We start from the raw sequence: 26,378 nt of genomic DNA, 5'->3' as shown, positions 1-26,378 counted from the left end.
TAGCAACCTCCAACAGTATAGCAACCAGAAGTAACATAGCAACCTGCGATAGTATTGCAAACAGGAGTAACATAGCAACCTGAAATAGTATAGCAACCAGGAGTAACATAGCAACGTGGAATAGAATACCAGTAGCAACCAGGAGTAACAAAGCAACCTGGAACAGTATGACTAATAATAACAAACATCTATTTATATTACATCAACATGCAATATACCCTTTTACAAAAAGGGAATAAGTTGCCTTAAATCTAAGATTATAGACTTGTCTTACATTCCTGTGAAGATGAGACTGTATTCATTGGTCTGGTGATGTGGTGCTATGTAGTAGTAGTTTAGTATCTTGATCTGGAACACGCTGTAGTACGCACACGTACAGATGTAGGCAATGGTGATGATACTGGCCAGCTGCAAATATAACACCAAATACAGTCAATCTTGTATTAAGAGACCACTCAAGGGAGTAATCAAAAGTGGTCTTTTAATAAAATGGTCTTTAAATAAAAAAGGCCATTCTGGAAGAATGCTTACCCTCAATTTTAATCTATATGAAGAATAATCTCTTTTGTCACAATGATTTTAACTTTTATAATAAAATGAATATAAACACAATAAATAAACAATATTTTACTTATAATGTGTTTTATTTTTGCACTTATTATAAATTATCATATATTATAAATGAATTGTGTGTACATATTTATTTGCAAAAACAACATAGACAAGGAAATATTATTCGCGTTTTTTTTTCACCTGACACATAATTTTCCACGTCTTCAAGCACCTCGGCTTTACGCCTTAGAATGTTCTGAATTTGAGTTTTACCGACTCCAAACTCATCTGCAATTTTATGTGCACTTTTACTCTTTGACAATTCCAAAACACGAATTTTCTCGTTCAACGTTAACACTTTTCGTTTTGACATTTTAATTTCTGCATGTACGCTTAAGGAAATCTGACTTGATTATGATACATAATGAGCTGAAAAAATTAAAACACGTCAATTGAAAACAAACAAACAGACCTGATTGGAAAATTATTAAGTAAATAACAATGTGATTGGCTAACAAATAAATACTAATTAGCATAATTACAAATTGGTAATGTACGGATTTCGACAGATGTTGCCGATTAATAGTTTATTTTCCGCACTTCTCAGGAAATGTTTGTTGCGTACAGTGTTATCTATACTCGAGAAAAATCGGCGTTGTCTCTTAACGTTCCACATAGTAAACTTTTTAAGCTGTAGACTGTGCGTAAAACGTTCCTCTATTATTGAACTCAATAAATTGATATGCAGTCTACAACAATACCGGTCAAAACCGGTCAACGAGACAAAGCATAATCATAATGGTTGGTGCGAAAACAAAGCAGCGGTGTAACAGTACATCTTATCGGCTTAGATAAACAATTAACACGGATTTGTCCCTGAAAGATCAATACATTAACCACTTTTACCTCCTAGTGGTCGCTTAATTCAAGATTTGGACATCAAAATACATAGAAATCAGCGGTCGCTGGTCGCGTAAAACAAAAGTCGCTGAATACAATATCATTATATAGCGAAAAAGGTCCGTGGGATTTCAAAATGGTCGTATAAGACAAAGGTCGCTTAATACAAGTGGTCGCATCCACAAGATTGACTGTATACTCATGAAATTATGAGTTAAAATCAACTGACTTTAGTGACATTAGTTTTCTAACATATATGATGCCCAAAACTGAGAAAGCAAGGTTTACCAGTAATAATATATGAAACCAAGCGACCAAGATTGATAGATATTTCACTAGGTCTAGGCTTACAGGCTTATGACAATAGAAATTTTAAACAATGTACATGTAGCTACATGGAGGATGTATTGTCCAGCTTGCCACTGGGAATGTCCAGGTTTTATCCTAACGCTTGAAGAATTGACATGACGCCGCCTGTCAATCAAATCCTTATCTAAGAATTGATCTACCAATAAGCGATTGATTAATCGGGCGCGCGAGTTAGCAACGAACTGTCCGCCATTTTCCTAGACAAGCTATGTCTAGGTTCACTTTTATTTCAACGGGTTTCTTTTGTTTTCCTCTTTAAAAAACATAGATTTAAAATGGTAAAACGGTGTCAATGGGGATTATGTAACTCGGACAATCGATATCCTGACAGATTAGTTGGTGGCATTAAATTAATATCGTTTCCAAAGCTGACAAGAGATATTGAGAAGTGTAAGAGATGGATAAATGCAAGCGGTCGTCCCCACGAACAACTGAACGTCAACACTGTCAAAGACAATTACAATATCTTATTATTGAATATACGAGCAGATTTAAATAGTTTATGTTATCGATCTGATCATCACATAATAGTTAATGTTTTTAATAGTTTTGTCAGTCACTAGGTGATTAATAGAAGCAAGGTTCATCTGCATTACTTTAAGAGCAGTAAAACCCAGCATGAAGCCTAATTCATGCTGTGTTTTATTACTCTGACAGTAATGCACTTTACTGTCATTATACATGTTATTAGAAGGTGACACTTGATACCTTATCTTATCTTAGTAACGGTATCTACACATGTGCAGACGTACATGTGGTGTCACCAATTAACGCTTTTAATCCACACTTGGAGATCGAATGCCTAAATTTCATTTTTTTCAACGAGTTTTGTATATTTTGTTCGAAAAAAAAAACGGAAATGAAATATGGCAAAACGGTGTAAATAGGGATTATGTAACTCTGACATTCGGTATCCAGAAAGATTTCCAATGCGGAAATGCGGTCTTGACAAGAGCGAGTGGAAGCTTCAATGTGTAGAATTACCGAGATCCCCCTTATAGAACATTAATTTATTTCAAAAACTGGAAATGTCATATAAGCAATAACTAAGCATTATTAAGTATGAATTATATCACATGTGCATGTAAAATAATAGAGAATATTGGTATCCACTTTGCCTAACTTAACAAAATCCCCGTTATAAATCGAGTTTTTTTGAGTGTCAGAAACAATTGAAAACCATGTTATGTTACTATTTTAATAGAAACATATCGATAAATGCCATTGTATAAGAGTTATTATTACTGATAAAACCAATAAACGTGGTAACTTGGGGGAAGTCGGTACCTGCGCGTGCGTCTGATACTAGTAGCTTTATTAAGTAGCCTGACTGAATTTTCCTTCATACAACGCTAATTTATATCAGACAATGACCAAACTGATTGTGTTGTTTTGCACTTTCAATTATAGTGATTGATTAATGTCCAATAAGCAATGTTTAATATTATTAATATCACTTTTATACGTAATAACATGTGGGATTCAGGTACCCACTCGGCGTCAGAAAGCGCGTTAAACTTCACCGAAATCCTAGTTATAAAGCGATATTTCATGTCAAATAAACGAGGGAAAATGTTTCGTTAATATTTTCGTAAATAACATGGGTAAATACCGGTGTAGAAGTGTTAATTTATTGCTAATACCACCATTACACGTAGTAACAGGTTCGATTTCGGTAAGCGCGCAAGCGTTTGAGAGCGTGTTTAATGTACCGAAAAAAACGTTATAAATAGCTGATGTTCTCTATAAACGTATATTTTTGCATTGCATAATAACTAAATGACACAAACCCCTTTTACAAGTGTTATATGGTGTTAAAAAGTCCATAAAAATCCTCCGGAATATCGCGTAAATCTATATGCAATCTATAGGCAAAGAAGCCATTTTGGTGTTAGTTTGTCTAGGTTTGCTAACCGCTAAGCCACGTGATTAAGTGGGCGGAGCGATCGTCCTCTAGGCGTCATGTCAATTGTTAAGATCTCCAATAACAATACAAATAAACATCGATGTATATTATAAAGATTCGTACCACATTTACATTGTAACAAAATAATTAAAGTGATTAAATAGCAAACAGAGAAGTCATAGCATACGTACTGGATCTAGAAAAGAAACAAAAGACTCAAGAGTCTCTCAAAAAAAACCTTAGGTTTTTTAATTAATCAAGGTAAGATGGTTTTACACCATCCAGTAAAAAATGCCCTTACCTCATTGTAGACATAGTCAGTTTTCCTTACCTCAATATAGACATAGTCACAGTTTTCCTTACCTCAATATAGACAGTCATAGTTCTCATTACTTCAATATAGACAATCAAAAATCTCCATTCCTCAATATAGACACAGTCACAGTTCTCCTTACATCACTGTAGACATAGTCATAGTTCTCCTTACTTAAATATATGAAGTCATAGTTCTCCTTACTTCAATATAGACAGTCATAGTTCTCCTTACTTCAATATAGGCACATTCACAGTTCTCCTTACCTCACTGTAGACATAGGCATAGTGCTCTTTACCTAAATATAGGAAGTCATAGTTCTCCTTACTTCAATATAGACAGTCATAGTTCAACTTACCTCAATGTAGACATAGTCATAGTTCTCCTTGGCAAGGTTGATGAAGAGGGCAAACAGGGAGAGGACGGGCTCCTTGATGAAGAACAGGCACTCTGACCAGACTACCATGAACGAGAAGATAGTCAGCACCACGGCCATCACACGGCACACCCAGGGGGCACACAGGCACCGCCAGTACCACTCTGGCAACAAACATAGTGGAGATGAGCCTTGCTCTGGGAAGGTGGGGTTAATACTTGTGAATAGCAAGTCCTCCAAGATTGACCTTTTCAGTATGCACAAGCTAATCAGGGACAACACTTTTGGCCTAAACTGGATTTTCCTGTGTGGCCATGGACAACAGTTAACGCACATGCATTCAGCCCAGATTTCGCAGAGCACGACTCGTACATAAAAAAATTGTATACTCGTCAGTGAACAAGTTCATATTAAACTACTTTCTCTCATGCAACAGGCACTTGATAAAACAAACAAAGTTGTTATTGCAGGCCTTATTGATCATTGTTTTCGTTAAATAATAAATGAACCAAACTTTATTACAGTTTTCATCTTAAATTTTTTTAATATAAATGGATTTCTGACTCTTTGTTTTAACAAGGTAAGAGTCAAAGAATAACAAGCAAACAAGAAAATAATCCTATAAAATGTGGCCTTTAAGCCTCGCTCTGGGAAAACTGGGCTGAATGTTTTTGCGAAAAGTGTCATCCCAAATAAGCCTGTCCAGTCAGCACATGGGACGAAACTTTTCACTTTTAAGGTATTTTTCATTCAAAAGGAAGTCTCTTCTTAACAAAAATCAAGTTTTGACGAAAAGTGTTGTCCCAGATTAGCCTGTGCAGACTACACAAGCTAATCTTGCGACAAAAATTATGCAAATGAATTAAGCTGTATTTTTCCAGAGCAAGGCACATTTTAACATAAGGGTCAGTTTAGACACTTGACTTTTCTGGTCTTACAACAGCCCTATTATATGAAAACCATTAGAAAATAAACTGATAAACAACCAGGAAATAGTTTCAATGTCTGGTTGCCCGGACAGACTACCTAATTTAAAAAAAAATAAAAAATTACTTGACCCAGACCTAAATCTAATTGCCCTGGGAGAACAGGCAACCACTAATTTCTATCCCTGATAAGGCTTAGTTTTGACTCTAGACTTTTCAAGTCTTGGAAAATCCCGTTTATATCTGACATGTGAAAAAATCAAGCACAAAATTGCTTACCCACAGTGGGAGTGAAAAATTTCTGCAAGACAGCATTCCTCTGCACCGCAAAGCTGTGCTTGTATCGCCTGTCCATGCTGACCTCATTGAGGATCAGGTCTTCAAGGTCAAAGGCTTTCTGCATCATCATGCTCCACTGTGTCTGGTGGCGCTTGTTTGTCTGCATGGAGTAGATCACGCTGCCATGAAGCTTAGCGAGGGACTTCTCTGATGGCGTGTCGATGCTCTTGTTGTAGTCCTCGTAGTCCTCCGTGCGACTGACGGAATTGCGAACTGTCTCAGGACACTAGTATTTAAAGTTAATATTGTTTGTTAGTTAAATTGTTAGATAAAGGCACATCATGTTTAAATTGGGACTATATAACTATCTCTAGCATTTATAGGGGTAAATGTATGTTCTTTAATAGATAAATAGTGCTCATGTTATTCAGACAATGGTTCCTGCAGACAATCATTCTTATGCTAATTTTTTCATAGACACTTTAACATTTGTTCCTAGATCATTTTGATAACCCAGACAATGGTTCCTACATAATTTTGACAGCCCAGATGTTCATTCCTCAGTATTTTGACATCCCGCACATTAGCTCCTACATTATATTGACACCACGACCATTGGTAGTAAATGGTAATATGTGAGAGAGCAGAGAATATTTTAATCAGCAGTTATAATATGCTTTAATTTTTGCAAACAACGTGCTACACACAAACCTACCTTTTCCAGTATGGTTTCCACATGCCGCCGCAAGGAATGGTTGTAGCGTATTTTTTCTGATGCTTGCTTGACTTCCTGAATAACAAAAAAGCTTAACTTCTTTAACTTATGCTACATTCAACAATACAAGATATATAAGCAAATAATTTTTACCCTAGAATGATGTACATATACTTGAATAACAAAGGCATGATATTTAGTGGTATTAGTGGTAAAATAACAAAGTACCATAAAGCTTCTTCCTGCCTGGTTGTTAAATGTTAATTTATGTTAATAAAAGTGGAAAACTTTGCAAATTAAAACTTCAGTTTCAACAGAAATAATCATTTCTAGTGCTTGTAAAAGCCCATAAACACTCAAAATCGAGTAATATATCATACAGGGATTTCAATAGACTCAGAATCCTGCGTTTTGACGCGAGCAAATTAAAAACGACTCGCTTTTGACGCAACCCTTTCTTCTGCCGTGCGTCATTTTGACGCATAGAAAATTTGACCCGTGCGTCAGTCAGTTAACATCTCGAGGTCCATGGTAATAAATCCTGTTGTGCTCCTAATTGACATTAATGTTTCAGTATGTGAAACTCGGTCTACAATCGAAGGAACCCTGGGCGTTGTTTATCTTATCTCATCTCTTCCAATACACATGTCACCATTTAAATAGTGTGTGCGCACTAACTGGGTAATTAGCAGCAGTGATTACGTGATAATCGATTGACAATCCGATAATTGCAGGGTTTTTGCAGACTTTGCAGACGGCACGGTTAAAGAAAGTCGGCAAAATAATTTAAGAAAAAACAAAATTGATCAAAGGTCCATTAATTACGTAGATCCATTATTAAGTCCAGCGAGTTTTGTCAGTTTGTTAATCCACCGATAATTATGAGTAACACCCATCTTAAATAAACTGGAATCACGGGTCATTTATTATACTAACAAGTCATAATACTACACAATAGACATTGAAAAAACACATTTCCTCGATTAGATATAAATTATCCGATTAGAATTAAATTGCTACGTCATGACCTTCGACATTGTAAATGCCGGACGTATTGTAAATTAACATTCAACCCGCATTCAATTCAAAGCTGGCGATTCAACAACAACAGATTCAAATTACAAGTAATGGTTATTCAAAAATGGAGAAAGCATTAACTGGATTTAACAAACATTTGATTAGGTTTGTTAAACCAGATAACAACAAGGAAAATTTGGATTATTAAAGTTAAACAACTACAGGTAAGGCATTCTTAAGTGTACATATTTCGGACATGTATAGTATTCGGATAAACAGTAATTGATATACTAGATGTTCCATGCATTTAGATTGTGTTTTGTTACAAAAGCTATCATAGGGATGATGAAAATATACATGTAATGATGATAGATAGATAGATTTATTTCGGCATAGGAAGCATATACACAGTTCACAACATAACATAGAATAAAATAATAAGCAATTATTAAAAACTATATCATGTACAATAAACTATGACATGCTCACCAAACCAAGGATAACACAAAAAAGAGCAAGCCCTTATTTCCATTGTGGTCCTTATTATTGGTGGCATGACAAAAAGAGGCAGACCTTAAACATAACTATGTTGACCTTAAACATAACTATGTTCATAGTAAAATAATTATTTAATGAAATAAAAAATATATATCACCGTTCAAAAGAGATCAAACTAATTATCACAGTAGTGCTCAGAAAATATGACAGGAGCTGGAAACTAAGATCAATTGAAAATGTTATCAATTATTGCAACACATAGATATTTTGACAGTTGTGATTTGATGATATGAGGTATCATGAATTATCTAAATTAAATATATTGCTAAAATGTATGTTATGAAGTATGAACTAATAATTATTAAAAATAAAAACCTAAGACGAAGTTAATATCTGCTTATTAAAAGTGAAAAGATACACATATATAAAAAATTAAATATTATTCATTAAATGACTTTTAATGGCAACCTTAAAGCCTTCTAACCTGTTGACCTCTGTGAGTGACTCAGGTAAAGAGTTCCAGAGTTTAATGCTGTTAAAAGAAAAGGATTTGGAACCATGACATTTGACCTTGGGTAAACAATACCCACCCTTTTTACTAAGCCTAGTGCTGTAATTATGCATAGAATCTTGGGAAACAAAGTGTTCACTCAAGTAATCTGGAAAAAGGCCATTTCTTATTTTGAAGACATGACATAACATTATTTGATTTACTCTCATGTGAACTGGTAACCAGTTGAGGGACTTAAAGTGAGATTGGTCAATATGAACTCTAGAATCAAGGTCAAGAACAAACCTAATTAACTTATTTTGACAGGTTTGTAACTTATTTCTTAAAGACTGAGTTATACTATAATACCAAACAGAACAAGCATAATCATAATGACACTGAATCAGTGATAAATATGTGATGAAAAGGTGCTACCGGTATATATCTTAAATTACTTAAATGTGTTAAAAGACTTAAATGTGTTATGATGAAGTAGATTTTAATGAGCATTTATTGTTTTTACAAATAAACATAGAATAGTGATAGCAATAATAAAACTTGTGAAAAACTTGTGAAAGAAACATGTTTTGTTTTTGAAAAACTTAGTCGATATTGTTCACACAAATTATTTATATTTTGTCATTATCTTTGCGTACCAATTCATTAAAATATGTTGTGTTATGTATCCTGGTATTGTTATTTAATAATTAAAGCAGTATAACTTTTTAAGATATTGTGTTACTCTTAGAGCATCTTTTTATCTAAAAAAAAAATGAACAATACAGACAAAAACACAATAAACGCGCTTTAAAATTGACCCCAGCATTTTTCAATTTGATTCCTCAAAATTTCAATCCAGGGGTCATTGACTCCTGGTTTCTAAAATCTATTGAAATCCCTGAATTCATACAATATTTCAAAAAATAAAGTTAACAAATAAAAAATCAATGTTCTTTATAGCAATTAGCAAAATTTCTACGCTAGATGTGGTCTGGTAACAGAGATTTAACAAGATACAAAATGCTCTTTTTTGTTTTTTGTGGGACAATATATTCAACACATGTTCATGTGCCATATTATTGTTCGCGTGTTGTATGAGTACATTTCGTTGCAAAAAATTAAAATGGAATATATTGTGCCACAAATAAATTTTAAAAAAGGCATTTTATATCTCTTTAAATCTATGTTACCCTACCACATCTAGCGTTGAAATTTTTGCTATTTCTTTAAGGAACACTGACTTATTATGGGTCATATTAATTGTACGGAATATTTTGTGAAATATTTGTTGAAATTGAGTATTTATGTTACTTTAAGTTTTTGTAAAAAACCTGTAGAAGTAAAATAATGCATGGCAGAGTTTTTGCCTGCCAAGAGTCCAAAGAAAGCATCTTTATAGCATCAACAAGGATTTTGAATCAATTGCAGTTGCAGCATGATGTATGCCAACTGTCAATCTACAAACAGATATCAGGCAAAGAAAAATGTGTATATTACTCTGCACATGAGAGCATGCTTACCTCCAGCACGTCTTCCAGCTGTTCCTCAGCCTCTGTCTTCTCTACGCTCTGCTTTGCCAACTTGAAGTAGGTCCGTGACAGCGTGTACGAATGTTTGGACTGGTTCCAGACGTACCTAGGTACCTCAACCAGTCCGTAACCTAGCAACAGCACGAGAAGGAACAGCCCCCATGTGTTACTGGCTGTCACTCCTATCACCTTCAGCTTTTCACTGCAATACATTCATAAACTTTGGTGAAATACTATGCACACTAGACCAATTGAGTGATAAAAAGATATAGTTTGGAGTTAGTTTAATAGCAACATTCACACTTTGATGCAAGGCAGATTATTTCCATGGGTCAAAATAGGAAAACTTATAAAATGCTTGCATCAAAAAGCAGAATTCTGCTTCAATTGAAATCTGTGGCATAGAACAGATGGTATTGTAAAGTTAAATACCCTGGTTGACTTGGGACTCCACTCAGCATGATATTTTTATTATTATTTAAAACTTTACCACTGATATACGTATTTTGACGCATTTGTAGTCCCTAAGAAAGTTCAATTTAATTAAAGGCCTTTCTTACTAGATCCAAGTTTTAAAGGTTTCACTTCCAACCCTTAGATACTGATGAGCAGCAAACAGCATAAAACCTGAACAGACTGCGAGTTACTCGCAGGCTGTTCTGGTTTTATGCTGTTTGCACGTAGCCATTTTCACTTTGCTTCTAAGAGGGAAAGGGTTAAGAAGTCGACATATATTTCTGTTTAGAAAATCATTATAAAAGTTAATGGTCACCATCTGCTCATTAAAATCTATAATCCTTAAATCTCAAAATGTCAAGTAATAGTTATCATAAACTAGTAGCCCGGGTATCTAAGCCAGTATACAACATATGCCATATTCCCAAAATGGTAAAAAAAGATTTACATATGTTACTTAAAACATGCATGTAAGTATGTCACGTTAACAAATACTAATAATGGGTCGGGCCCCAACTATCAGATCTTGGTATTTACACTCACGCATCAATGTGTAGGTCCGGCCTGGCTGCCACATATATGAGGCAGATACCAAAGATGAGCAGATAGGTGCCGTAGTAGATGAGGTTCTGTACGACAGCTGTGCGTAACTTGCCCATCACCGTGAAGTCACCAGCTCTCGAGTACGACTGCATCATGGGTAACAGCAGCCTGCAAGCACAAAGATTTTTCAGTAACTGACAAATTAAAATAAATTATTTTGATAATATAAGATTGCTCCTCCGACAATCATTTCAAATAGAAAGAATGTCTGCAAAAACACAAAACAGTTTTTGACTGCCTTTTTAAAGTAACCAGTGAGTTAATACTTAAATGGCTTATTTTTTTAAAGAAGGCAATTCAAAAACTAAAATGCAATTAATATGGTTAATAATAGCCTGTCAATCAAGTTCTTATCTAAGAACTGATAATCGGGCGCGTTAGTTAGCAACGAACTGTCCGCCATTTTCTAGACAAGCTATGTATAGGTTCACTTTTACTTTAGCGAGTTTCTTTTGTTTTCCTCTTTAAAAAGCAGATTAAAAATGGTTAAACGGTGTCGATGGGGACTATGTAACTCGGACAATCGATATCCTGAAAGATTAGTTGGTGACATTTAATTTATATCGTTTTCAAAGCCGAAAAGAGATCTTGAGAAGTGTAAGAGATGTATAAATGCATGCGGTCGTCACCACGGACAACTGAACGTCAACACTGTCAAAGACAATTATAATATATTTTTATCGGATATATTAGCAGATTTAAATAGTTTATGTTATCGATCTGATTATCACATAATATTTCACGTTTTTTTTAAATAGTTTTATCAGTTACTAGGTCATTAATATACAGAAGCGAGGTTCATCTGCATTACTTAAAGAGAAATAAAACCCAGCATGAAGCCTAATTTGTGCTGTGTTTTATTACTCTGATAGTAATGCACTTTATTGCCATTATACATGTTATTAGAAGGTGACACGTGATATATTTTATTAATAACGGTATCTACACATGTGCAGACATGTGATGTCACCAATGAACGCTTTTAATCCACCTTTGAGATCGAATGCCTAGTTCTCATTTTTTTCAACGAGTTTTGTTTGATTTGTACGAAAAAAAAGCGGAAATGAAATAAGGCAAAAACGGTGTGAATAGGTTTTATGTAACTCTGACATTCGGTATCCATAAGATAGATTAATTAAATATATACCATTTCAAACGCGGAAATGCGGTCTTGACAAGAGCAAGTGGAAGCTTCAATGTGTAGAATTACCGAGATCACCCTTATGGAGCATTTATTTATTTCAAAAACTGGAAATGTTATGTTAGAAATAACTAAGCATTATTAAGTATGAATTATATCATGTGTGCTTGTAGAATAATAGAGAAGATTGGTACCAACTTTGCGTAACTTAACGAAATCCCCGTTATAAATCGAGTTTTGTGTGTGTCAGAAACAGTGAAAACAATTATATGTTTCTATTTTAATAGAATCGAATCGATAAATGCCACATAATAAGATTTATTATTACTGATATAACCAATAAATGCCGAACTTGGGAGAAGTCGGTACCTGCGCCAGCGTCTGTTACAGGTAGCTTTACTGAATTCCCCTACATACAGCGCTACTTTATATATGACAATGACCAAACTTATTGTGCTGTCTTGCACTTTCAATTATAGTGATTGATAAATGTCCCATAAGCAATTTTTAATATTATTAATATCACTTTTATACGTAATAACATGTGGGATTTTGGTACACTCGGTGTCAGAAAGCGTTCACCGAAATCCCAGTTTAAAGCGCTATTTCGTGTCAAATACACGAGTGGAAATGTTTCGTAAATAACATGGGTCAATGCCGTTGAAGAAGTGTTAATTTATTGCTAAGACCAACATCACATGTAATAACAGGTTCGATTTTGGTCAGCGCGCAAGCGTTTGAGAGCGTTATTCATGTACCAAAAAACCCGTTATAATTAGCTGATGTTCTCTATAAATGTATATTTTTTGCATTCACAGAATAACTAAATGACACAAACCCCTTATACAAGTGTCATATGGTATCAAAAAGTCCATAAAAATAATCCGGAATATCGCGTTAATCTACATGCAGTATATAGGCAATGAAGCCATTTTGGTGTTAGCTTGTCTAGGTTTGCTACCAGCTGAGCCACGTGATTAAGTGGGCGGAGCAATCATAGATAAGGCGTCATGTCAATTGGAAGACATTAAAAACCTTCTTTTCTAGTTAAAGAAAATATATTTGGCTAAAATTTTGAAGGAAACAAGATAAGTGTTTGTCAGAAACACTATGTCCCTTTCTGCGCCGCTTTGAAGCTATATACTTGACCTTTGACCTTGGGCCGCTTTGAAGCTATATACTTGACCTTTGACCTTGAAGGATGACCTTGACCTTTCACCACTCAAAATGTGCAGCTCTATGATATACACATGCATGCCAAATATGAAGTTGCTATCTTCAATATTGCAAAAGTTATGGCAAAATGTTAAAGTTGGAGCAAACAAACACATAAACCAACCAACCAACAGACAGGGCAAAAACAATGTGTCCACCACTATAGTGGTGGGGGACATAAAAAGCTTAAAGGAGTTGATAGTCTTGATGATACTAAGGTGGTGGCTAAGTTGGTCAAAGAAACTTTTGGGCAGTGGGGAGCCCTGATGATTTAAATTTACCAAGTCAAAAACTGAGATGTCCAGTAGACAATTTTCCATAATGTCGGCAAGACATAGTCAGGCACATGACTGACTGGTGCAATGCAGTGGTCCTCAGGCAGTGAGCGTAGGCCAATGTGGGTATGGGCAGAGCTTGACAGGGTTACAGGAGTTGTAGTTGTGCCATTTGAAGCGGTTGTAGTCGTGAGGTTGCTAGGTGAGTCCGTAGAGATGGGCAAGCTGCGACGCTTCTCTTCCACACATTGCTTATAAAAAGTCTGTAATACAGCAAATTATTTTCATCAAAGATTTATTTTCCTAAAATTAAAAAGCTTCATCAAATTATTTTTACAAAATATTGAATTTACTTGAATTTTAGAAATAAAGTCATTATCTTAAACTTGAATATTCAACAACTTTAAATATACTGTAAGACTGTGCCAAGTATATACAATAAGGTTCTAAAGTTTAATAGTTAAGAATTCCAACATTCACTTACACTGGAGACGTCCAAAGGCAGAATGAAAATGATCATGAAGGAGAAATACCACGCAATGAACGTGAACAACGTCACAAGGACGTGCTGTTTCCTTAGGTCACCATAGCGATGCAACAGAAAGGCTGCTAGGAAACATGTACAAATGATCTCCACAACAAGAGGTCCTGCACTCATTGCTATAGGTCATGTATAACGTCTGCTGAAATATGTAAAATGAAAACAAATTATGTTTTGTAATGTTACTGTCAATTCGAAAAAAATTCTGCACAATTATCCAACCATCTCATCGCAAAAAATACATGGAAATCTCATCTCCGGCAATAGAAAGATTGTAATAATTACCTGATAAGTGATGAAAAAATATTGCATATTTTCTATCCATATTGTCTAGTATAATGATTCGTTTGACATGTTTTGGCATTCAGGTTTTCATTTTCTATCTACATTTGAATAAAAGCGTTTTAGACACACATATTGTTTATGTTGAATTGTTGAGCTAGATGAGGTTTGTCTAGCCCTCAGACTGGTTTAAACTCGCAATGCTTTGAATTGACCATTTCAAAGTGCTGATCCCAGTTTTTATCATTTTAGTTTTCTGTTGTTATAAAATAAGTGGATAAGAACAAGACTTTCTCTCCTGATAGTTTGAAGAGTTTTATTGTTTGCAATATTTTAGCAGTTTTAAAAGACATTGTCTTATAATGACCGTCCTAAGTCAGTACCGGTAAGTGGCACATTACGACTGAGAAGGCCAAAGGGGGACAAAGGCTAGTTGATTAAAGAAAAAGGCTTTTGAAATCAAATATGATCCAACTGAATGTTATCGATCAATATCCATATGTTGGTCAATAGCGATACAACGCTAATGTTATACTTGTTCTGTACAAACCGACTTTAAATAAAATTTGTATTTTTAATTTTGTATTTGTATCATCAGCATTTATTGTAAGTCTTCTTTTCTTTTTTGATAACATAGATATTATCTACGTCTCTGTTTACAAAAAATGAAGACATTCTAATTCAAACTCAAATTTTCTTAATCCCTTGTCATATAATGTATTATTTCTCTGATAATTTTCAATGTTTCTCCACTATGCATAAAATAAACGACATTATCGTATGACTTAAATAACCAGTGCCAGAGGTTACATATCAATTAATTTTAACTGTCAAATGTTTTAACCTATTTAGTGGACATTATAAACAAGCATAACTATACAGAAAATAACTCCAAATTCTATATCTTACCAAGGAAACGGTTAAATAAACATTTCCTGATGCCTAATTATATCGTAGGCATTATAAATGCAAAAAAAAACTGAAAATGAGAAATCAATATCGTCTACGTAAATCCGGAAGTGGTGCAGACGTAAATTTGACCTCCAGCCGTTTGGCGATTTTTACGAAACAAAACTGTTTCATTTTACATGCAATTTTAAAATTTTGAACTTAAATAGTATTTTCGTCGTTATATCTAATGGAAAAGGACGATAAAGATGCAGACGGGTTCTCTGATACTGTCAGCAAAATGGCATTACTCGAAAAATCCAAAATTGAGTTCAACAGAGAAAAAAGATTGATGATAAAAAACTTACCTGACAATGTGTCAGACAAGGTAACAAGTCCATTTTAAATTGTATGCAAGAGTCTCTTGAAGAGAAACATGTTTTAGATTTATAAGAGAGGATCTAGTTTGTTTTTATTGTAAAGCTTTTAAGCTTCTATATTATTGTATTAATTAATACTTTTCCATTTTATTATATTTCCAATAATGGTTTCACCCAGGGTCCGGTTTAATGAATAACTACAAAATCTAAGTGTAGTCGCGTGACTGTGTGGTCGACCAACGCTCGAGTCGTTGGTCGCTAACTGACCTCTCGTCGCGTTCAAGAAGCAAGTTGCCTCGACTGTGGTCACATGACAGTGTTCTCAGTCGACTGCGGTCGTGGTAGTCGCTATTTAGGAAAATTACCACTTCCGCCATCGACATCCGCCAGCAAAAATACACGCCAAAAATGGAAGACAAAGACTGCAACAATTTGAGTCAGTGCCATTCATGGTCCAAAAATGACGCTCGTCGGCCGCTAACTGACCACTCGTTCAAGGAGCAAGTTGAAGCGACGGTGGTCGCACGACAGTGTACGTGTCTGGCGGATTCAATCTATCTCTAAAAACTCGCTCTCTTCGAAAATGTCTTCTTATTAGATGAACAAGTCGCATGGAGGCCGCCATGATGAAACTCGCACCTATCCGCATGCATTGCGCACAGGTTTTGGGTGCCTACAAAGCGGCAAGCGACGAGCAGTCGTGGTGTGAGGGGTGGACATGGGTTGCTCGACAGAATGTCGAACAACACGCGGTCAACTGATCATCGCTGTCCATTAAACCGGGTTATTGTGGCACGACAATTATTCGCTGGTACAATCATAGTCACCCGACCATGGTCGCTGTCATAAAACCGGACCCTGGTCAGAGACCTTTCTATTTTGTTCATCATCATGGGCATTTGGGCTTAAAATAATGTAAAGTGTTGTACATTCTAAGACTCATGAGAATTTTTCATGTTAAAGTTATTTTATTACTTAATTTTCAACTTATTTCTTTAATACATTTGATGACATCTTCAAACACATCATCTTGTTTTATATTGTCATGCATAACATTTTCAGCTGGTTTAGAGGTTATCGCGCCTACGGTTAAATGATTAAATTTGTTTGCAGGCAAGAAATGGTTAATATCCTGATGGCGCACTTCTAAATGGAATTTATGGATATCAACTCGTCAGCTGCAACGATGAAAAGCCATAAGAGCAGTAGGGACTTACAAAAACCATCCCATGAACTGTTCTACTTGCTTTCACTCATTTTCATTTTACATGTAAATCTTTTTTACAGATCTTTGAGACCACATGGCCCAGTCCCGACCTACTTACCTTCTACACAAGTTCTATGCAAATGTTTCCGCCCTCTTGTCTTTTTTGTATGTTTGTATCTATTTGTTGAATATGTTTTCTGTGTTGTTGTTGTTTAAGGTTTGTTTCAAATTAATAGTAGTAAATGGAAATTTTTCCAATTGATCTGTGTCCAAATGTTCTTTGTTGAAAATCCCATTACAAATGATACATCCCAATTATGTATAGTTTGCCACCATAGCCTTAAGATTTATATAAAAAAAATTAGTATGTAGCTGTTAACTCAATGAGCTGCGTTGTGTGAAAAGCAGGCTTAATTTATGTGCCTAAAGTGCAGTCAGCACAGGCTTAGCAGGAACAGAACTCTCTGTCAAGACTGGATTTTTGTTAAGAAGTGAACGAAAAATTCCATACAAAACAAAAGTGTCGTCCCTGAAAAGCCTATGCCAACTGCAAAGGCTCATCTGAGGCAGGGGTGTAAAATTATGGTCGCCCGCTCGCATGGGGACTTACTATTAGCCTCAGACGAATTCAATTCTGAAACACTAGCCCGATCGGGTGACCGCATTTTCATCAACATAAAATCCCTTTCTATGAATAAATCCTTTTTAATCTCATTTTTGGCACCTTCTCAGTGTCTTCACTCATAGAGCAACAAGCATAATGCCCGATTGCTCAACACCCTGGAATTGTAACAGTCTCGCGTCATTAGCTTATAGCACGTGCTTCCCATGGAAACGTCTTTTCACTGTGGCATTAGGAATCAAGTTATGTACTTTTTTCCTTACACACGAAATACATGTGTTGCTTGAACTTTCACATCAGCTAATTTCACATCATCATGTGTCTTATGTGTAGACAAAATTGATCATACGCTTTTGGGACATAACATTTTTACCTGTTTGTATAAACCATAATTGCCATTCGAAATTTATTAAACTAAATTATTTTGATAATTTAACGAAGATGTAATTCATTTAAATGGGTGAGCCAGTAGATTTGTTTTAATAAATTATATTAAACAAATGATGTGCTATACATGTACATCGCATGCTATATCGCGATCATGATCCATGGATCTGCAGTGTAGTTAAGTAAACAACTGATTGCTTAAAATTTAGAATCATTATCATTTAACTGTAAAAAATTCGGGGCAACCACAAAATAAGTATGGATGACCTAATTTTGTACTCTGGTGGCCCTGCAGGGTGACCTGCTTTTAGCAAAATTTTACGCCCCTGTGGGGTGAAACTTTATATTAATGCACATGCATGAAGCCCAGTTTTTCCAGAACAAAGCTCCCATAATGTCCATGCTTGCCATTTACAGGTTGTACAATGCATCTCCAGAACCAGATTGCCTTACTCCATTTCCTATTTTGTCTATATCTTTGAGACTCTATATTTCTTGTTTCTTTTGTAGGGACTCCATTGCCCATTCCTTTTAATGAGACTCTATTCCCGATTACTTTTTTGGACACCATTCCATATTCCTTTTAATGAGAGTCTATTACATATTTCTTTTGTGGGGACTTCATTTATTTTAATGAAAGGCTATTCCCTATTTCTTTCATAGGGACTGCATTTCTTATTCCTTTTAATGAGAAGCTATTCCCTAGTTCTTTTGTAGGGCCTACATTCCATATTCCTTTTAATGAGACTCTTATCCCTATTTCTTTTGTGGGGAGTCCATTCACTATTCAACTCAAAAGCCTGATCTTAAAATTGCAAATGCATATAGTCATTTTAATGGTCTTTACTGAACTAAATTCATTAATGGTTTCTGTTTGTTTATGAAAAATTCCTACTTCTGATTCCAGGACCCTCTGCATAGGTTCTTTCCTTCATAAGTAATGGATTTTTTGTAACAATCATTTTTGGGGAGACTGGTAGTACATCTTTATGTTTGCCAAAAATGTTTATGCTTCCTTTTAATTGCCTTGTTTGTTATGGTGCTCATTTGTATAAACTGTGTCAAAAGTTATGGTAACCAAATGATACTGGAGTGAAAATTTCACTAAATGAATTTACATTAGTCTGAAAAGACCTGACTGGACCATATATCAAGTAGCATTTAAAAATAAACTTAAAATTAAAACTGTGTTTAGAAAAAGAAGCTCTGATGTTGTATTACAGTCAAGTGTCTGTTTGGTTTTAGGATATTCGAGCCTTCATGGGTTTCAATGGGGAGTTTCCAGTGGAAGAAATACTCATTGGAAAGACTGCCGGACAGAGCACAGGTATGTGTTTGAAGAATCACTTCTGGGAAAACGGGGCTTAATACATGTGCGTAAAGTTACAACCCAAACTGGGCTCAATGCATGCATATAAAGTGTTGTCCCTGATTAGCCTCTGCAGTTCACAAAGGCTAATCAAAGAGGAAACTTTCTGCTTGTATGGAAATTTGTGTTTAAATGATGTCCCTTCTTATTAAAAATCCAGTTTGGGTAGAAAGTATGGTCCTTGAGTACAGAGTAGCCTTTGTGGACTGCACAGGGTAATCTTGGACAGCACTTTATGCACATGCATTGTGCCAAGTTTTCCCGAAATGAAGCTCAACAAAATATGGCCTCAGAGCAACCAGCAAATGGGGCAGAGTATGTACCTTGTGATTTGTGGTTTAAAAAGAGTATATACAATCTTCTTGCTTTGTATTAAAACAGATTAAAGGTTGATGAATCATGAACTAGAATAAAAATTCAAAAAAGTAGTACCAGAAAACTAACAAAAAAAGTGTTATTAAAATACAAATAATTTTCTGCTGAACAGCAGAAAACTATTCCATTTACACAAGGTATATACTCTGTTGAAAAAATCCCAATTAGTTTTGAAATATTAGTTCATATGACGCTTCAATTAGTTTTGAGAAGATTTGTTCATATGAGTTTATTATGACGCTTAGTCAAACTTTTGGTTCTACAAAAATACAAGCAAATGTTTTGGTTTCGGAAATAACGTCCTTGTTATAAATTAAACTGACGTGAACAAAATTTCTCGTCATATTCATTGGGGTTTTTAAGAATAAAATGTAGACATTGAACTCATTCACACTTGCTTTAAACACAGTCATGCTATCAAAACGCAATTTATTTGTTTATAAGGTCCTACTTTGCCTAAGTTTGCATTAAAAGAGGGCATAGGTGTGAGTCCGGGCACATTCATAATTAACTTAATAAATTCACAAGTAATTAAATTATTCATGTATCTTATCCATGGTGAGAAAAATCTGATAGACCCGCATGAGGAGCCATGCTTGCTCATTTATTGTCCCCCGCCAAAGGCGGAGGATAAAGTTGTCCGTCTCGAATGTTCAAGGCTATGTCTCAGATACAATACATGATTTCAACATGAAACTTCATGCGTGTATAGATATCAATGAAGACAAAAATCAGTGAGGAAAAGTGCCAGGCACAAGAACCATAACCCTACACTTTGTTAAATAAGAATTGTTGCCCTTTGTTGTTTTTGTATGATGTATCTTTTCAAGGCCCTATCTCAGATATGATACAAGCTTTCAACATGAAACTTCATGGGTGTGTAGAAATCAAGGGAGAATTGCCATGCCCAAAAACCATAACCCTGCACTTTCTTAAATAAGAGTTATTGCACTTTGTTGTTGTTTTATAATATAACTTTTTAGGGCTATATCTCAGATACATGTATAATACAAGATTGCAACTTGAATCTTGATGGGTGTATAGATATCATTATCAATAAGAACAGTGCTCCAGCTAGGATTTGAAAAGGGCAGGGGGGCTTTTTTGTCAAAAGGGCACTTTCGACGCGCAGTATTTTGTCAAAAGGGCACTTTCGACGCGCAGTATTTTGTCAAAAGGGCACGTACGAGCGCGCGGGTGTTTCTGGAATGCTTCCTATTGCATGTTAATTTATATGTTATAAATAAGTGTATTATTCCCATTATTATTAAACCATTCAAATATAATGTCTACAATGAGGATTAAAGTAATTACAATCTAATAAGAGATTTATGAATAATCATATGTGTAAAAAAAAAAAAAAAGAAAAAGAAATTGGGCGGGGGGAGCAGGGCGGAGATTCGGGAGGGCAGGGCGCGGCGCCCTTCGATTAAGGCCTAGCTGGAGCACTGATAAGAAGAAGTGCCATGCTCTAGAACCATTACGATATACCTTTTTTACTAAAGAGTTATTGGCCTTTGTTGTTTTTGTATCGTGTAACTTTTCAGGGCTGTATCTCAGATACCATACAAGATTTCAACATGAAACTTCATGGGTGTATGGATATCAATGAGGAAAAGTGCCATGCACAAAAACCATAACCATACACCTCGTAAAATAAGAGTTATTGACTTATTGTTATTTGTTAGGATTCTACCATACATCAAGGGATATGCACCAATAAATAAACAAACCTTATTTTGTTTGGTCAGGGCTCGGCCGTGAGGGCAACGTGGGCGATAACTTCGCCCGTGACATAATAACATCGCCCTTAAATTACAGTACGGAGAAGTCGACTTCGACTTCTTTTTTTACAACATCGCCATTTGTTTATTTCTCTCAACTTTCCCATCGCAAAATTTTCTGTTTACACATGTTGTAAAGTCACAGATGACACTTGTTAAAATATCGGTTTATTATCATGATCGACTGCTGTAAAAGCTTATCCAGTCAACTAGCATACATCGGCATACACTCCAAACAATTAAGGCTTACATGTAGATCAAAAGATGAAAGCGAGTGACATTGTGTCGACAGTTTTGATAGTTCTCTGTTCTTGAAGCGCAATTAGTACATTGCCTTGCAGGTGGAGTCAAGTGGTTCATTAACATCGATAGTAACCAATGAGAATGCGCGCATTTACCTAAGCGATGAAATAACGTGGTTATGGACATGTATTTACGCACAAAAAAGTTAATACGCGCAACACATTCCCAACAGTAAATATGAATACGATTTACTCTAGTGTGTTATGCTGTTACTTTGTTTCGTGTTTAAAAACTCTTAAACAATAATTCTCCAGTTGATGCGCAATTTATTTTGAATTCATAACCATACAAACAAAAACTAACTCACCTGTGCATAGTGCCTATTTCCATAATTTGATATATCCATATGTAAACGACTTTATTTTATATCCCTCTTAGTGTATTATGTAAGTAAATAGATACAAATAAAAAATATTTTTCAAAATATAGTGATCAATTGAATCAAAACACTTGAACTCAGAAAACAGAATTTTTACATTCTAGCTAATATTTGCACATTGGATCTTATTACTCAAGACACGTGGGTCTGTAACAAATGCAAATAGAGGTGTCGGTATAGACGTTGTGCACACAATTGAATACACCCTCGCTTTCCATGCAGATAACGTGGCGTTTGTACATGTACCGCATAATTTTTGTGCGCTTCTAATCAGGACCGTGGGTCAACACAATATACTGGTACATGAACACGGTTTATTTGCAGCAAGAATTATTTTTTACGTCCCATTAACATTAAAATTCGGAAGTGTTTTTGATAGAAAATTTATTTATGCATGAAATGCTCAATATCCATGAAGATTACACCTGCTTTTCATCATCAGTCTTAAGTAATTGGCCATGATTTTTTAATGGATGAATATACCCGTAGGGACCGATTATTGTGGTAGATGTATTAATGCCTGTATGTGACAGAAGGCATGAGTACGGCGGGGCATTTTGCCTGCTAATTAAAATAACAGTAGTAAAATGAGATTTCTAATTTGGGTTTAAGCTCATATGTAATTATCATGTACATTATAATGTAAATAGGGTTTTGGATTGTCAAGACAATATTTAAGTAAGTGTTGATTTTTTATGACGCATATGGAAATCACATGTTTTATTTGTATGAATTGATATATGTGACTTTATATGTAAAGATTTATTGAATTTGAAAAATTATTTGTTTGTCATTGATGATGGTAGGCTTGGTGTAAAGAAAGGTATAAAAAATGGCAAGCGAAGTGCACATTATTGTCTTAAACCACGGTTTAACAGTTAACTATAAAGTTTTAAGAGACTTTGAACCCGGGTTCAAAGTGCCGTTTGCGCATTAATTCCTTAAACCTGGGTTCAAGACTTTGAACTGCGGTTCAAAGTCTCATAACTCTATAGTTAAGAAACAACCAATGAAATCGTTACATTTGCCTTCTAATTGTGGTTTAAGCTCCGCTGATTGGTTGTCTCTGAATTATGTAGATAAGAGATTTGCATCTATTTTTAGACACACTTTGAACCGCGGTTCAAACTCTTGAACTCGGTTTAAAGAATAAATGTGCAAACGGCACTTTGAACTCTGGTTCAAAGTCTCTTAACTCTATAGTTAACTGTTAAATAATTAATTGCATTCCGCGCGTCTTAACCCCATTTTAAGACTTTGAACCGCAGTTTAAGACTTAACCCTATAGTTAAGAAATTCAAGTTCATCAAAGTCTCTTAACCCTATAGTTAAGAAACGACCAATGAGATCACGGCATTTACATTCTAATTGTAGTTTAAGCTCCGCTGATTGGTTGTCTCTTAACTATGTAGATAAGAGATTTTTTCCGACTTTGAACCGCAGTTTAAACTCTTGAACTCGGGTATAAGCAATTAATGTGCAAACGGCCCTTTGAACTCAGTTCAAAGTTTCTTAACTATATAATTAACTGTTAAATAATTAATGTGCATTCCGCGCCTCTTAACCGCAGTTTAAGACTTTGAACTGCAGTTCAAAGTCTATTAACCATATAGTTAAGAGATGACCAATGAAGTCGCTGCATTTACCTTCAAATTGTGGTTTAAGCTCTGCTGATTGGTTGTCTCAGATAACAGATTTGTATCTATTTTTAGACACACTTTGAACCTCGGTTCAAAGTCTTGAACCCGGGTTTAAGGTATTAATGTGCAAACGGCACTTTGAACCCGGGTTCAAAGTCTCTTAACTATATAGTTAAGTGTTAAAACGTGGTTTAAGACATTAATGTGCACTTCGCTTGCCATAATAAAACATAGTTACAAGTGAAGATTTTATTAAACGCAGAACAGAAACCACTTCTCCTTTCAGTGGCCTCACTTCACCCTAATTTGGACTCACTTTTCCCTAATTTCAGCTGAGGGAGAAGCCACTTCTCCCTCAGATTTGAACCTAATCTGAGCCCTGTTGGTATATCAATTTGTTTGTTGATTTACGATTTACATCATGTTATTGCAATGTATAAAGTTTATTAAACGTAATCCTTGTATCACAGCCGTTGTGACCCTAAAGGACCCCGGCCTTGTGGAAGACGCCATTTCAAAGCTGAACAACACGAAGCTCGAGAATCAGACGGTCACGGTGTCGGTGTTCCGTAGCGAGAAGATCCTATGTGTGGCTCACTTGCCCCTGGACATCACTGAGTACAGGTTCAGAGAGCTCATGTTGCAACATGGCAATGTGGACATGTGCTTTCTGATGAGGTCTGAGGAAACGGGTGAGTCCTTGCTGTTGGCACTTTGCAGTTACCGTAAAAATGCAGTCATAAGTCTACCCGCACATAAGTCGGGGGGTAAAAAATGATACGAAAATCGGAGATTTTGAATATGTCCAAGTCATAAGTCGAGTCAGTGCAAGAATTAAATAAACAGACGCAATTTTAAATGTACGGGAAGTTTTTATTCTATACATAGACCATGACGCCAATATAGCACTGTGCGACGTAGACATAGCGGACACGTGTATTATGTACTTTGTTTTATATAATCAATACGATATATATTTAGGAAATCGAAAATAATATATGAACCACATAAAAACAAAGACAACATACATGTAGGAAACCAGAACTTATATACATGTACATCGTAATTTACACATCAACGACATACGAAACACCAAACTCGCGATCAGCAGCACTATTATTAATTGATTGCTCTGCAAATTCTATCACGCGTATTTTAAACGTATTGTCATACGCATGGCGTTGACGTTTTCGAGGCATTTTCACAAATCAAAGTCAAATTAATAAATTATTATTATAAAGTTTGCACTAAATTGTTCACGCTAGTAATAATCCACAAACTTATAATCCGATGACACACTGTGATCACTGTAATCAAATCTTTGTACTTTTAATCTGACTATCAAAACAATTGATTAGTTCCTCGATAAACACGTTTTTATGACAATGATTGACATAACCAATAGACCGCTAACTCCTCCTTTGTTCTACATAACAGTTTCAAAGGCGGAGCTATGCACGTGCTCAAACATAATTGGACGATTACCAGTGAATAACAAACTCGTGATTGGTTAAACATTTCGCTTCACAAATTAAAGAAATTTTGTTTTATCGACGAGAAAGGTGATGCTTTATGGCTTCTTGACAGGAAGCGGCTTTCCTTTGATGACGTCAAACTGTAAATTCACACACGTTGCCAATTCTCGCTCTACTTTAAAAATGACTCGATCTTTTGTTTACACATTCAGTTGTAAAAAAAACAAATGCTTACATGAAAACTTTGGATTAAATAATGAAAATAAAAACAAGGGAAATGTTCCGGCAAACTGTGGTTATATTAATTGGTAAGTGTCAGTTAAAAGAGGAAATTTTTGTGTGTCGTATTTCAACAAGTTTTCTATACAACAACAACAACAACAACTTTAACCATTTCCGCGGGGATCGATCTTAGTTGAATGTCATCATTATTTTTCATGGATGACCTCATAAGTCGAGACTGTAAATTTAACCAATTTTTTTAGGAAAAAAATCTCGACTTATGACTGCATTTTTACGGTACATGTATGTGTTACCATAGAAACAAGCACTGGTAGTTTCCATGTCCTCATTGAATGCTTTTAAATTTTGAATTTTCCTTACATGAGCCATGCTGTGTGGAAAGGGGTTTAATGAATGTGCGTTAAGTTTCGTCCCAGATTTGCGTCTTCAGTTGGCACTGGCTTATCAGGGACGCCACTTTCCGCTTTTAGGATATTTTCTGTTTAAAGAAAGTCTCTTTTAGCAAAAATCTAGTTTCTGCAGAAAGTGTTGTCCCTGATTAGCCTGTACAGACTGCACAGGCTAATCTTGGACGGCACTTAACACACATGCATTTAACCCCCATTTCACAGAGCATGGCCCATATTTTTCTATCACATGCTTCGCCTTGTATTCTATTAAATATAATCATTATTTTATCTTTGAAATGTGTAATATAGTTTTGTGATTGTTTTAATTGGCCACTTTTTGTTTGACCAACTAATCACATAGCATTTTTTGCAAAAATGACTTTGCAAAATTAAGTGAAATCAGGCAATTTAAACAACTTTGTGGTTTTATCATGACATTTATGTTAATATTAGGGTTTTTTGTTAATTTTAAATCATCTAATAAAAGATATCTTAAGTTGTTTGTCATTTCATTCCATGATTAATTAAAGTTGTCCAGGAATATTGGTAGTAAT

At 35.3% G+C, this 26,378-nt stretch overlaps 2 protein-coding genes across 8 annotated transcripts in view; one reads left to right on the top strand and one right to left on the bottom strand.

Annotated features, from left to right (window-relative positions):
- Positions 1 to 15,425, bottom strand: part of LOC127874352 (G-protein coupled receptor-associated protein LMBRD2-like) — a 29,968-nt gene extending 14,543 nt beyond the window's left edge. For 3 of the 4 annotated variants that reach the window (XR_008046836.1, XM_052418604.1, XM_052418606.1), the window contains exons 1-9: positions 15,293 to 15,418; positions 14,045 to 14,240; positions 13,567 to 13,823; positions 10,870 to 11,037; positions 9,862 to 10,072; positions 6,337 to 6,411; positions 5,622 to 5,907; positions 4,399 to 4,580; positions 275 to 408 (exon numbers count right to left, since the gene is read on the bottom strand). Coding sequence is in view for 3 of the 4 variants with exons in the window: in XM_052418604.1 (XP_052274564.1) it covers positions 275 to 408; positions 4,399 to 4,580; positions 5,622 to 5,907; positions 6,337 to 6,411; positions 9,862 to 10,072; positions 10,870 to 11,037; positions 13,567 to 13,823; positions 14,045 to 14,218 (1,487 nt within the window). In the remaining variant the exon portion in view is untranslated. Of the gene's footprint in view, positions 1 to 274; positions 409 to 4,398; positions 4,581 to 5,621; positions 5,908 to 6,336; positions 6,412 to 9,861; positions 10,073 to 10,869; positions 11,038 to 13,566; positions 13,824 to 14,044; positions 14,244 to 15,292 lie in introns of all 4 variants that reach the window. The other variant, XM_052418605.1, reaches the window with a different exon arrangement.
- LOC127874351 (uncharacterized) overlaps positions 15,423 to 26,378 on the top strand; it is a 41,136-nt gene continuing 30,180 nt past the window's right edge. For 3 of the 4 annotated variants that reach the window (XR_008046834.1, XR_008046833.1, XM_052418602.1), the window contains exons 1-3: positions 15,423 to 15,659; positions 19,113 to 19,194; positions 24,188 to 24,409. Coding sequence is in view for 2 of the 4 variants with exons in the window: in XM_052418602.1 (XP_052274562.1) it covers positions 15,522 to 15,659; positions 19,113 to 19,194; positions 24,188 to 24,409 (442 nt within the window). In the remaining 2 variants the exon portion in view is untranslated. Of the gene's footprint in view, positions 15,660 to 16,764; positions 16,857 to 19,112; positions 19,195 to 24,187; positions 24,410 to 26,378 lie in introns of all 4 variants that reach the window. The other variant, XM_052418603.1, reaches the window with a different exon arrangement.

The sequence above is a fragment of the Dreissena polymorpha genome, chromosome 3, assembly GCF_020536995.1.
Source record: "Dreissena polymorpha isolate Duluth1 chromosome 3, UMN_Dpol_1.0, whole genome shotgun sequence".
Lineage (NCBI taxonomy): Eukaryota > Metazoa > Mollusca > Bivalvia > Myida > Dreissenidae > Dreissena > Dreissena polymorpha.
The sequence above is the reverse complement of the archived record's forward strand: the minus strand, read 5'-3'. Positions and strand labels throughout refer to the sequence as shown.